Source organism: Lampris incognitus, chromosome 7 (assembly GCF_029633865.1).
Source record: "Lampris incognitus isolate fLamInc1 chromosome 7, fLamInc1.hap2, whole genome shotgun sequence".
NCBI classification, from domain to species: Eukaryota; Metazoa; Chordata; class Actinopteri; order Lampriformes; family Lampridae; genus Lampris; species Lampris incognitus.
The window spans coordinates 65337141-65351767 of NC_079217.1; the positions used below are offsets into that span (position 1 = coordinate 65337141).

The following is a 14627-nucleotide window of genomic DNA, read 5'->3' on the forward strand; positions in this document are numbered from 1 at the left end:
CCATTGCTGCATGTCCACATTGCATTGTATTTTAGCATAAATAGAGTCCATGTGTTGGACACTACATGTTCAGTTGTATTTTGGGAATTTTTGAGGCAGAGAAAGCATACGACAGGGTGTCGAGAGAGGAGGTGTGGTATTGTATGAGGAAGACAGGAGTTGCAGAGAGGTATGTAGGAGTGGTGCAGGATATGTATGAGGAAGGCGTGACAGTGGTGAGGTGTGTGATTGGAATGACAGATGGGTGCAAAGTGGAGGTGGGATTACATCAAGGATCGGCTCTGGGCCCTTTCTTGTTTGCAGTGGTGATGGACAGGTTGACGGACAAGATCAGGCAGGAGTCTCTGTGGACTATGATGTTTGCGGATGACATTGTGATCTGTAGTGAGAGTAGGGAGCAGGTGGAGGAGAGCCTGGAGAGGTGGAGGTATGCACTAGAGAAGAGGAATGAAGGTCAGTAGGAGCAAGACGGAATACCTATGCGTGAATGAGAGGGAGGACAGTGGAATGGGGAGGATGCAAGGAGTAGAGGTGACGAAGGTGGATGAGTTTACAGTTTTTCACAATTGCTTAAACACATTTCCCGATAGACTACCTCACTTTATCAAAACCCTAAACACAACTAAAAAGTGAATACGTTTTTCATTAAAATTCAGTCACAAACAAAATGGAGAAGGGTGAATATGGTGCACTATACAACAAGTAATTCGGACATATAGCATATATATACATAGATACACACACACACACACACACACACACATATATATATATATATATATATATATATATATATATATATATATATATATATATATATATATATATATATAACAGTGATTTCGGACACAGAGTTGTTTGAATAGAAATATGTGCCCTGTATTTTTCTGTTGATTTTATATGGAGAGGTAATGTTATGAGTTCTCTTGAGCCAGTACAGAGACCTACCTCCCATAAAGCCTACAGCACTGTGAGCACTCCTCAGAGATGAATATATTTCAACTTAACTGAAGCTCATCAGTGTCACTTCTGGTTCCACCAACCAACCAGCATGAAGGAGGGGCAGGACCAGAGAGGAACTTTTGTCAAAACAGAGATGAGAAACTTGAAGCAATAAGAATGAATCAGTAGTGTTCAATAGAGAACCCTGTATATTTGACATTTTATATGCAGATTTTTAACAATATGAGTGAAGAGAAAACAGGAGGAATGTTTCTTTTGTCATGAAACTTCCATCTTGTTTTTTACCCTTACACTACAGTATCCCCTAACACTGTGATCTAACAGAACTATGGCAAACCATTTTAACACTCAAACAACATTTTTGGTTTTCAAAAGAAACTTATCAGCTTTTGTAGTTTTAATATCACCACTTTATTGAAATTATCAGGTTTTAAATCTGAATACTGTGTTTTTATAGTTTGATAGAAGAGTCTGAATTATGATATCTGTGCTTCTTCCTTATAAATGTCCCAAGTCCTGGTACATTTTCCTTGCGTTTGTGTGCATACAGCCTTGCTCGGTAGCCTACATTTAGGAAACCGACTTGCAGCATTGATAAAAGACCACTGGAAGGAATCCTGAAATTTTATCTGTCATAAAGACGGAACCCATAGAAATTTATGAAAGTAATAAGATATATTTTTGAAATTGAATATCACATTTTTTCAATGTGATGTCAAATTTTTGACTTATCACTGATTGAAACGGAAAATCATCAGTTGACATTATGACAGTTTTAATAAACTTTTATCTAAACTAACTCGTCGGCAGCTTCATCAGTCAGAAGAGATCCTGTGGTTGCTGCTGATTATCACTCAATTCACGCAATGGTTTTAAAGTTTCACATCTTTTCTCTAAATATTTTGAAGTGTTCATGCTGTCTGTTATGTGACATTTGTTGTGATATTATTATTTTCTGTCTTAATTAAAAAGCGCCCCTTCCCCCAGGTCAACAGCACGGTGCCTCTGATTGGTCGGTCAGGGTTGCTAGGTGAGCACAAGAACAGTCTGTTCTGTGGGGTGGCGTGTGGGCGGGGCAACATGGCTGCCATGACGTACTGCATCACCAGCTCTGGACTGCTCTGTCTGTTCACCAGCAGACGACAACTGGAGGCCTGGGTCCACCTTAAGGTCAGTCAGTGTCAGTCAGTCATACAGACTTGCATACATACACACATGCGTGCACACACTCATACATACATAACGATCTGTCCTCCTCCCAAGGAGTCGTTCCTTATCCGATGTGAGGGTCTAAGGACAGGATGTTGTGTTGCTGTAAAGCCTTAAGGCAAATTTGTAATTTGTGATCTTGGGCTATACAATTAAAATCGACTTGACTTAATGGAGGAGGAGAAAGGCTCCCAAACACCTTACTCGAAGAACCAAAGTGCGATCAGGATCCACAACATCAGGCAGAGATGAAAGTGCTTAAGTCCCAGTGCAAGGAGGCAGGAGAAGAGGAATGCATTGGCTTGGCCCAGCTGATGTGTATCCTATGAAAGAAGTTCAGGGTCCTCCACTGGGCAGCGTGGCATTGGAGTCGGGAAAGGGCCGGAAAACGTGTTGCCTTTATTGCCAACCCCTTCAAGTTCACCAAGGAGTTGCTGGGGCAGAAGCGCAGTGGGAAACTGGCCTGCTTGCACAAAGATTTAGACCAAGAGAGCAGCTGAAGTTCCCCAACCATAATGCAGACACCACCCTGCGACCAGACATTGTCCTTGTGTCTGAGTCCACCTAGCAAGCAGTGCTGCTGGAGCTGACAGTTCCATGGGAAGTTCGTTTTGAAGAGGCCTTTGAAAGAAACTTCCAGCAGGGTGGATGGAGAGTGAGGTGCCTCCCAGTGGAGGTTGGATGCAGGGGATTTGCAGCCCGTTCTTTAGCCAGAGCCTTAAGAAATTTGGGCATCGAGGGGAAAGGAAGAGGAGGGCCATACCCAGTACCACCGGTGTACCAGAGACGGCCTCAAGATGGCTGTGGCTCAAAAGAGGAGAGCTATGGAGTCTTAAGTAGGTAGCCATCTGGACACAAGCTGAGGTCTGATCAGCCCTGGCTGGGTCATCTGGAGGAGGGTGTATGATATTGAAAGACCCGAAACACCCGATGATTCAGGAACATCTCTGAAGATGTGTTCAAGGATATCAGTAGATGTATGTACACAGTGGTCCAGGACAGTGTTTCCACATTCTCGTCCTTGGGTTTCCCCAGTACAGTTGGTTCTGGTCTGACAGGTAAATCATTCATTCATTCATCATCAGCCGCTTCTCCGGGGTCGGGTCATGGTGGCAGCAAGCTAAGTAGGGCAATCCAGATGTCCCCTTCCCCAGCAACACTCTCCAGCTCCTCCTGTGGAATCCCAAGGCGTTCCCAGGCCGGAGTGGACATGTAGTCCCTCCAGTGAGTTCTGGGTCTACCCCGGGGTCTCCTCCCAGTTGGCCATGCCCAGTAAACCTCCAAAGGAAGACACTCAGGAGGCATCCTAATCAGATGCCCGAACCACCTCAACTGGCTCCTTTCGATGCGAAGGAGCAGCGGCTCTACTCCAAGCTCCCTCCGGATGTCTGAGCTCCTCACCCTATCTCTAAGGCTGAGCCCAGACACCCCACGCAGGGAACTCATTTCAGCCGCTTGTATCCATGATCTCCCCCTTTCAGTCACTACCCAAAGCTCATGACCATAGGTGAGGATTGGAACGAAGATTGACTGGTAAATTGAGAGCTTTGCCTTCCGGCTCAGCTCCTTCTTCACCACAACAGTCCGCTACAACGTCCGCATTACTGCTGATGCTGCACCAATCCGCCTGTCAATCTCCCGCTCCATCCTGCCCTCACTCATGAACAAGACCCCGAGATACTTGAACTCCTTCACTTGAGGCAACAACTCATCCCCAACCCGGAGGGAGCAATCTACCATGTTCCGGTAGAGAAGCATGGCCTCAGACTTGGAGGTGCTGACTCTCATCCCAGCCATTTCACACTCAGCTGCAAACCGCCCCAGTGCGCACCAGAGGCCGCCGCGTTCTGATGAAGCTAACAAAACCACATCATCTGCAAAGAGCAGAGATGCAATTCCGAGGTTCCCAAAACAGACACACTCTTCACCTTGGCTGCGCCTTGAGATCCTGTCCATGAATATCACAAACAGAATCAGAGACAAGGGACAACCTTGGCGGAGTCCGACACCCACTGAAAATGTGTTGACTTTGTGCTAAGAATGTGGACACAGCTCTCACTTTGGTTATACAAGGACAAGATGGCTTGTAGCAACTGCCCCGATACCCCATACTCCCGCAGTACCCCCCACAGAGTGCTCCGGGGTACACGGTCATAAGCCTTCTCCAAGTCCACAAAACACATGTAGACTGGTTGGTCAAACTCCCATGCACTTCCGCAATCATTATTAATATAACACATTTTTATAATGAAATGTGGTGTGTCTAACATTAAGTGCACAGATGAAGAGAAGACAATGCAAACAAACAAATCGAGTAAAATGTTTTAACCTTGATAAAATAGTTTAAGGAAGATATAAAAGAACAAAATAGAATGACTTGAATCAAAATAAAATTAATTAAATTAGATTAAGTTAGATTAAATTAGATGATTAGAAAAGATTCCGTCATTAACAGCAGATGCAGAGTTAATGAAGTTAGAAGGGGTTACTTGAAGCGAATCAGGAATCAGGAGCACTTTGTCATTTCACTTCATGCACTTGCGCACATGAAATTAAAGAAAATGCAGTTTCCCCCAGCCCACAGCAGTACAACACAAAGACAAAAGCACATCCAAAAACTACAAGAACACACATATCCAAACTAACACATATACCCAAACTAGAAAAAAAATCCCTGTCCAAGGAAACGAACGCCAGCCAGGATGACTGTCAGAACTGCCGATCTGCATGGGCTAGCAGTTAGCTTGGCCCACCCCGCTTTCGCGTCCTGTCAGACTGCTCTCGGTGTTTCCTCCTTGGATGCAGCTCCAGGCAGGGGCCGTGGTCCCCGGGCCCACCTGACCAACTAGACCAAGCTCTCCCAGCCGATCCAGCACCAGCTCTCCCAGCCAGACACCCTCGACACACCTCCCCGCACTCCTCAGGACGATATCGAAAACACCACAGTCAATGTCAGGTGAGGTTGCCGCCAGGCTGCCCTTGGTGTTATTGCAACTGCCAGTCTGCATGGGCTAGCAGTTAGCTTAGCCTGCCCCGCTCTCCCAGCCGATCCAGCGCCAGCTCTCCCAGCCATCAAATTAAGACAAAATTTAGATGCAGACGCGGACAAAGACACTGCATGGACGGTACTGGGTGAGGCCACTGCAAATGTAAATTCGCGCTGCCATCTTCCGACACCGGCACTGGGTGAAGCCAATGCAAGCGCAAATTCATGCAGCCATCTTTCTACACCAGAAGCGGAAGAAGTGACCAGTGACCGGAAGTGGAAAGCACCATTACATTAAAAGATATTTTAGTTAAGTTTCTATTAAGGTGTCTGTTCCATTTAGACAAATTTGTAATTTGTGATATTGGGCTTTTTACACCTGGCACAACAGGTGGATGTAATTACAATACAACTCCAGCAGTATTGTTGGTACCTGAGGGCCTGATTGAGAACCACTGGTCTAGAGGAATGATATAGTGCTGTTGTCTTAAGTGTGGCTGTTCTGGTCCTCTCTATCCAGGTGTCGACGGCTGGTTGTCTGTCTGTCAGTGAAGAATACGTCTTCTGTGGTTGTGCTGATGGTACCGTGAGAGTCTTCAGTCCCGTGGACCTGCAGTATATCACCACACTCCCCCAACCCCACCGCCTGGGCGTGGACATCACCCAGAGTCCACAGCACAGGTCTGACCACCAGCCTTTCCCTGTCTATCTGTCTGTCTGTCCGTCCATCTCGCTGTCTGTTTTTCTGTCCATCTGTCCCTTTCCTGGATTTCTGGCTAGAAACTGACTACAGTTCAGTATGACTGAACTGTTTCTATTCTATTCTATTCTATTCTATTTATCTAGACTACTGCTACTACAGCACGGTGGCCCAGTGGTTAGCGCTGTTGCCTCACAGCAAGAAGATCCTGGGTTCGAACCCCAGGCCGTCACATTCATCATCACACCTTTGATTTCCAGCTTCATACTCATCACTCTTTTTGCCACTCTCTTCACCTCCAGCACACTCTTGACATACTCGTCCTTCAAAATTACCCCTACCCAATTCTCCTCCCATCCGCACCATGGTAGAAGAGTTTGAACCCACCTCCACACTACTATCCTTCTTCCTCTCACACTGCCTCTGGACATGCCTTCCCCCTCTCCTTCACCCAATAGTAGCATAGATTCCACTGGCACCCTGCTGGCCAACAGTACCAGTGGCGGTCGTTGGTAACCCGGGCCTCAACCGATCCGGTATGGAAATCTGTTTTATGAGCCGCGTATTTGATATGGCAAAGATTTTACACCCCATGCCCTTCCTGACGGAACCCTCCCCATTTATCCGGGCTTGGGACCGGCACTAAGAATGCACTGGCTCGTGCGTCCTCAGTGGCTGGGTTATTCCATTCATGCAGACTGCAGTAGAATATTGACAGTGGCTGTTCCATGACAGTTTGTTTAACTGAACCTGTACAAACTGAGCTGCTCCAACCACAGAGACATGGTTTAACTCAGCAGCTCCTGGGCTTAACTGGATCTTCAGTTGGAGTGGGTGTTGGTAAATGTTTAAAGAGTATTTCTGAATAGATGAGTTTAGAGATAATATTTGTGTGTGTGTGTATGAAGAGTCAGGGAAGTGGATGGGTTGAAAACCACATGGAGTAATCCAGCTGACACTGTTGAAAGAAGTTCTCTGATTGAAGTCCATTCGTGTCAGATGGTTAGCAGCAACAGAAATGCATAGGGGGTAAAATGTATCTCTCTTAAGATGAAGTCCAGGTATATCAGAGCCTTCCAGACAGGAACTTTACCTCTGACCCTTTAACGTGGTCATCTGCTACAATAGAATAAACAGGAGGTTGACGTTAAGAACTGGGCCTCTGTCAGCCAGACAGGCTGACAGTGAGAGGAAAGCGAGTGATGCAGTGAAGAGTCTGTAACGCTGCTGTCTCCTGTCAAAACTCACCTTTGAGTCAGTCTAAATGAGGGTTATGTTTGTTTTTAATTAATGCCCCAAACCAGAAAGTTCCTTTGTTGATCAAAACATATGGCGAAAGGTGTTCGTGAGGTCGATGGCGATAAGGGAATCAGAAACATATGGCGAAAGGTGTTCATGAGGTCGATGGCGATAAGGGAATCAGAAAAGTAATTTAATTTCATCGTAGATTTTTTTTTTTTTAATTTTGGTAATTTCACAATGTCAGACTGATGCTAACAGTTTATTTCCTGTTCTCTTGTCACTCCACAGCCACCCAGGGGCAGACTACCCTGACACCCTGGCTCTGACCTATGACCCTGTTGCCAGGCAACTGACCTGTATCTACAATGACCATAGTGTGTACGTGTGGGATGTGCAAGACTTGCAAAATGTGGGAAAGCTGTACTCAGCTCTGTACCACAGCAGCTGTGTGTGGAGCGTTGAGGTGAGTGAACGCAGAGCCGCTCGGTTATGGGGAAGCCTGTTGGGTTCAGAGACAGTTCAGTGAATTCTATTCAGTGAAGATGGTTGGCTCACATTCTGGATTGTTCTGGGTTGATGTTGGTCGATCCATCAGCCAGTGGACTGGGGTTCAAACCCAGCTGTCCACAAGCACCTGTCCTACTCAGATGTCATAGTGCAAGCCACTGAAATTCATCCAGCTCTACAGGTGCTGTTGAATCTGACCTTTGAACCTCCTGGGGGATGGGCTCAAGAGATCTGCTATCAGCAAACATCTCATGAACACCGTCTAATATCGTCACATCCTGCCACGACGCTGAGATGTGGTAACAGTACAATGGGCAAGAAATCTGACTGCTGCTTGGTTTATTTTCCAGGTGTATCCTGATCTAGCAGAGCCCTCCAAGGCCTGCCTGCCGGCTGGCTCCTTCCTCACCTGTTCATCAGATAACACCATCAGACTCTGGCATGCCAACTACCTGCAGGGCCACGCCAACCCCGGTCCCCACAACCCCTACAGTAACGTAGGCTTGCACCTTCACATTCACTCACCAGGGGGCTCTACTCTATGGTAGGGCCGATGTAAAACATTTCAAACCGGTTTGATATTGAGCCAAACACCAAACCGAACCGGTATACCAAATTTTACAACTAGGTGTCGGACTTGACCCAGCAGCTGCTCCCGAGTGGACCATAATGAGACTGAATGAGTATACTGACTCCAGTCCAGTTGGCGGCAGTAATGCACCTCTAAGCTGATTGGCCAACCACCTATAAACACTAAATATGAAGTGTGTTTACACGTTGCCTCTTCTGTTTTTCGGCTCAGCTCTTTCGTCGACTTATCCAAAATGTTGCCATATTAACGTAATTTTCATTTTCCTTTACATTAACTGCCATGTCTTGTCTCTCTCGTCCCCCCCAAACAAAGTACACAAACACACCATGTGCGTCTTCTCCTCACCCATCTCTACTGAAATTTGTTTTTGTTTTTTTTTAATTGCAAAAAATACACATACAGGAATCAACATAACAGCAATGTACACACAACTTCAAACAGAAAACAGAAACTCACAATGAACAAAACAGACACCCCATTTAAAATATAACAATGTTCTATATAATGAAAAAATACACAAACTGAATAAAAAATAATAAAAGCAATAAAAAGACAAACGATTCCATTAAAATTGAAAATAAATATAAGAATAAAGAAGCATTAAGTTGGCGGCACGGTGGTGTAGTAGTTAGCACGGTTGCCTCACAGCAAGAAGGTCCTGGGTTCGAGCCCCGGGGTAGTATCGGCCGTACTAAATTGTCCCTATGTGTGTGTGTGTGTGTGTGTGTGTGTGTGTGATGGCCTGGTGGCCTGTCCAGGGTGTCTCCCCATCTGCCACCCAGTGACTGCTGGGATAGGCTCCAGCAACCCCGAGAGCAGGATAAGCGGTTCAGATAATGGATGGATGGAGAAGCATTAAGTCAGAGTATTGTCAGAGGATTCTTTAAAAATATTGTCGTAGTAGTTTGACAGTTTTGTACTCTTGTTGTCTTTTAATAATCTAACAGAACTTAAGAGAGAGTCATGTTCAAGCAGGAAATGTTGCAAATAAGGTCGGGAATTAGAAAGTTTCTGCTTGTGTGCAAAGAATTTTGCCAGTAAAATTAAGAAATTAACTACATGTTCCAAGATTTTACTTTGTGAATTGCCATAAGAACAAACGATGTCTTAGGGTAAAAGAACATGTGACGCTTGCATTTAAGAAAATGTGAGATTCTAGATCTTTCTAAAACTTATTCATTACTGAACAACTAAAAAATAAATGAACAGGAATCTCTTCGTCGTTTCCACTAAAAGTGTGGCAGCAGCGATATGTGTGAGCTTTGCTAGAAGAGTGTTAGTGGGTATATGTTGTGCAGAAGCTTGAGATGAATCTGTTACCTCATTTGAATTGTAGTATTTATATGGCAACAACCAAGCCGTCCTCCAGTAAATGTCCTCAACACAAGAATTCCAGCAGGACTTGCCTCTAGATATCACTTTATTCCTTCTCTGGAAGGTTCTTCTGATATGTTCCGCTGCTAATGTTACATGGACTTGAACTCACTGACAAAACAATGTACTGGAATGTGTTGCCAGCATTGGCTAGGCTCTAATGATGCTTTTCCACTGCATGGTACCAGCTCGACCTGACAAATAGGCACAGCCTGTCAGACACTGGCGGCTCAGTTAGGCCTATAAACATTGTTTGTAAAACATTGTTTAGTTTATAAACAATCATAATATTTCACGTTGTCATGTTGCTTATTACTAATGCAATGCGAGTTGGATTCAGCGCCACTACGCCATCGGCACAGGTTGCTGGTGTAGGCGACTTTTTAATTCACTGGAATGGCTCATACGGACAAGTGCTGGTTCGGTGGGTTTGCGTAAAATCAAATCAGTTTTAAGCTCGTACTTTGAACCAAACCAGCAGACCAGAAACCGACTCAGGGTTCCCACACATTCTGAGAAAACCTGGAACCTAGACCAGCTTTCCAGCCATGGAAAATGACACAGTTGTTAAAATGTTCTGGAGTTATTATTATTATTATTAAGGGCATGGAAAATGTAAAGTTGGGTTATAAACTTGTATTTTTACCGACTAAAGTGTCATATTTTTTCATGTAGTTTTTAGTTTGCCCATATTTTTATCCACATGTCTATGTGTTGATGTGCCCTGTTTGGTTGGACCTGTTGACATGTCACATCAGTGTGTGACATCTGGGCTGTATGTTCAGTCACACAGTCCATTTACACACTGTTGACCCTTCCGGTGATAGTTAACGGTGAATAATGTGATCTTCTGTCAGCGACTCCTGGCACGGATATCCAAGATCGTGTCCTAGAAAATTATTTAAGAGGAGGGGGAACTATGGAAGCCCTGAGGGGCAAGTGGGGGGAAACTTTTTTTTTTTTTTTTTTTGGATATAATTTTTATATATATAATTTTTCAAAATGTTTGTGTCAGTACTCTTTTTGGCCAGAAGAAGTCATTGTGCACCATTATCCATGCTCTAACTAGAGCAGTGAGCACCAACCAGGACTTCAGCGTTGATTTCTAGTTGAAAACTGGGTAATATTTGGTCTGAAGTCTAAGACCTCTTTTTTGCCCTATTTTCAACCAGCGATAAATGTGGTTACAACAGCAACGTGTTGTAAAAGACATTTTTTTAATCATTTTGATATTTTGTAGGGGTCTAAGAAAATATCAATGCACTCAAGTATCGTGATATTATCTTTTGTGATACTGTATAGATTCTCAAAACCACTATATCGATTTTTAACTGTTTACATGTAAAGGTTCATGACAAACATGTTGCGTTGTGTGTAACCCCACGACCGCTAGATAACAGTGTTGTAATCTATCTTCAGCCATGTGACTCTTCCACTCCAACCCAACAACGTAAACTGAGACAGGAAGTAGTATAAGCACAAAGAACACAGGCCTATGAAATCGCAATATATCGCCTTTCTTACAGTATCACAATATATCACGATATATTGAATTGTAACCCCCTGTATCGTGATACGTATCATATCTCCTGTATTGTGATATGTATCATAACCCTGATTATGTACAACATGTGTGGCTACAGACGCCGTTACAGACGCACCATGACTACCACCAAGGCGTTGCAGTATTGACAGGCGTTGGACAGCGGCCATTTTAAATTTTTTAAAAATAGTATTAAAGTTGTTAGAATGTTCATTTTGGTGTCAGTTAGTTTTTTTCCCTCCCTTTTTCTCCCCTATTGTACTTGGCCAATTACCCCACTGTTCCAAGCCATCCCGGTCTCTGCTCCACCCCCTCTGCTGATCTGGGGAGGGCTGCAGACTACCACATGTCTCCTCCCATACATGTGGAGTCGCCAGCCGCTTCTTTTCACTTGACAGTGAGGAGTTTCACCAGGGGGATGTAGCGCGTGGGAGGATCACACTATTCCCCCCAGCCCCCCCCCCAAACAAGCTCCCTGACCGACCAGGGGAGACGCTAGGGCAACAACCAGGACATAGTATACCCACATTCAGCTTCCCACCCGCAGACATGGCCAGTTGTGTTTGTAGGGACGCCCGACCAAGCCGAAGGTAATACGGGGATTCGAACAGGCGATCCCCATGTTGGTAGGCAACGGAATAGACCGCTATGCTACCCGAACGTCCCCCGTTGCATTAGTATCTCATTTGGGTATTTAAATTGACAGAATATAGGGTTTAAAAACTGTTCTAGCATGTGTCCCCACCCTTATAAACAATACAGAGGCATAACGACCCAAACCATCAGTGAAGTTTATATGAACATATGGGTGTGACCACTAACTAGAGTTACAATGGTCATGTGCACTATTCACAGAGGATTGGGGAATATTTGCAATCACAGCATTGTAAGATGGTGACAGATGTACTCTTAGACCCCCCCCCCAACAAGGTTGAGGGATGGTCGTTCCCTCTTCACTTAGATGGCCAGTTTGACTCCCCGTCCAAACCAGCGTTCCTCCCTATCAAGGATGTGCACATCCTCATCCCTGAAAGAGTGGGGAGATCTTCTGACCTGGATTATTGAGCATGCATAAAGACACTTCTCCTTTAGTCACTGGAGAAAAATCAGCTTCTCTTGTCTCATCACTTGATAACATGAACCCTGCCTGCTCTGGGGTGCATTTGATTTCAGGACCTGTTCAGGATCGTGTACGTTGGAGATGACACCCAGCACCTCCAAGGAGGTGGGGAGCCAGCGGGAAGAGCAGGAGCTGATGGAAAGACTGGAATCAGAGTCCTGCGGATCAGCCCTGATGGACAGCACCTGGCAGCAGGAGATCGCTGTGGCAACCTGCGGTCAGCAACACACACACAGAACACATTTTACTCATTGCAGTCACATTATTTGACACTTATCTATGTAAAGGATCACAAATCCTCTTTTTATGGTCCACTGGTTCCACCGTCTTCAAATTTGCAATGTTTGCACCTCTGACTCAGGTAGCTAGTCCAGTTTATCAGCTATTTCTTTACAATGCATAGTAAGTATGAGGGCGGCACGGTGGCCCAGTGGTTAGCACTGTTGCCTCACAGCAAGAAGGTCTTGGGTTCAAACCCCAGGCTGTCCCAGGTCTTTTCTGTGTGGAGTTTGCATGTTCTCCCCGTGTCTGTGTGGGTTTCCTCTGGGTGCTCCGGTTTCCTCCCACCATCAAAAAGGCATGCATGGGGTCCGCGGTGGTGTAGCGGTCCGAGCATCGGCTTTGTGTCGATGCAGTTGCCCACTGGGGACCGGGATTCGTGCCTCAGTCTCGTCAGATCTGACTATGGCCGGACTCGATGAAGCAGCAATAATTGGCAACGCTGTCTTCGGGAGGGGGCGGAGTCGGCTTGTGTTTGTCACATGAATGCGTCTCTGTGTGTGTCGGAAAAAGCAGTGGTTCGGCCTGGATTCACCTTGTCGTGAAAGTGGGGAGGTGTCTCCGTCAAGACTGCCGGCTGGAGAGATGGAGTTGGCGAATGCATACAGTACATACAGGGTGGTGTTTGAACTAATATAGGGATCGATTGGCCACTAAATTGGGAGAAAAAGGGAAAAATCAGAAATAAATGTATAAAAATAAAAAAAAGACATGCATGTTAGGGTTAATACTCCTGCCTGTGCCCCTGAGCAAGGCAATGGAAAGAAGAACTGCAGTTGGTCCCCGGGCACTGCAGCTGCCCACTGCTCCTATACAGTAGAATGGTTACATGCAGAGACACATTCGTTATAAGTACACAATAATAAAATAAAGTGGCTTCCTTCTATCAGAAATCATCAATTTCTAATGTTCCCACTATTAACAGTACATCCCATAGTGTCTGTTGATGTGTTGACAGTACATCCCATAGTGTCTGTTGATGTGTTGACAGTACATCCCATAGTGTCTGTTGATGTGTTAACAGTACATCCCATAGTGTCTGTTGATGTGTTGACAGTACATCCCATAGTGTCTGTTGATGTGTTGACAGTACATCCCATAGTGTCTGTTGATGTGTTGACAGTACATCCCATAGTGTCTGTTGATGTGTTGACAGTACATCCCATAGTGTCTGTTGATGTGTTGACAGTACATCCCATAGTGTCTGTTGATGTGTTGACAGTACATCCCATAGTGTCTGTTGATGTGTTGACAGTACATCCCATAGTGTCTGTTGATGTGTTAACAGTACATCCCATAGTGTCTGTTGATGTGTTAAATGTGCCCACAGGTCTTTGACCCACTAGTTGGTCTATTGATTTACTACTTATCACAACACGTTAAACTACACATTAGAACGTCCATTAAATGACACATTGGACTGACTAGCTGTGAAACTGCATGTTAAAACGTCTGTTTGTGTCTTTAGCATCTTTGGTCTGAAGTTTCTGGATGAGCTGGTGAGGATCGAGGCTCACGACTCGGAGGTCTTGTGTCTGGAATTCTCCCCCACAGAAACAGGTGAAAGAAACAAGATCACATGTGATTTCTGATAAGGTCAAAGGTCAATTGCAAGTTCAGGGTTCAGGTCGCAGTTTCCCTGTCACAATGCGCCTGTACCTGATGATAAACCTGGAAAGGCATTACTCCCACTTTAGACACAGTCACACAAACCTCTGTATGGCAGTCGTTACTGGGGTATGGTTGACATCAGGGTTAATACAAAACGACTGAACAAGCTGTGTCTTAAAGGTTCTATCAGTACAATTTTGACTTTATCACAGGAAAAAAATGACCATCATACATCGAGGAGCTGGAAAGTTTTGTTGAGCTATTCCAATTTCAAAATGCTAGCTGTGTCAGGTGCTGAGATTTCTGCCTTTCAGAACCTGCTTTCCAGCCTTTTAGTCTTTTATTTTGGTAAACCAGAACCGGGCACTCTACCACAGGTGGCATGGTGGCCCAGTGGTTAGCGCTATCGCCTCACTGCAAGAGGGTCCTGGGTTCGAACCCCGGAGTTGTCCAACCTTGGGGTCATCCCAGGTCGTCCTCGGTGTGGAGTTTGCATGTTCT

At 45.1% G+C, this 14627-nt stretch overlaps 1 protein-coding gene across 1 annotated transcript in view; it reads left to right on the forward strand.

The window, feature by feature from the left end:
• The window catches only part of wdr62 (WD repeat domain 62), a 54937-nt gene that overhangs the window by 10948 nt on the left and 29362 nt on the right, over window positions 1–14627 (forward strand). Inside the window, exons 7-12 of the mRNA XM_056283016.1 lie at window positions 1951–2133; window positions 5679–5839; window positions 7389–7563; window positions 7958–8104; window positions 12290–12453; window positions 13984–14075. Of these exons, the coding sequence (XP_056138991.1) occupies window positions 1951–2133; window positions 5679–5839; window positions 7389–7563; window positions 7958–8104; window positions 12290–12453; window positions 13984–14075 (922 nt within the window). The remainder of the gene's footprint in view (window positions 1–1950; window positions 2134–5678; window positions 5840–7388; window positions 7564–7957; window positions 8105–12289; window positions 12454–13983; window positions 14076–14627) is intronic.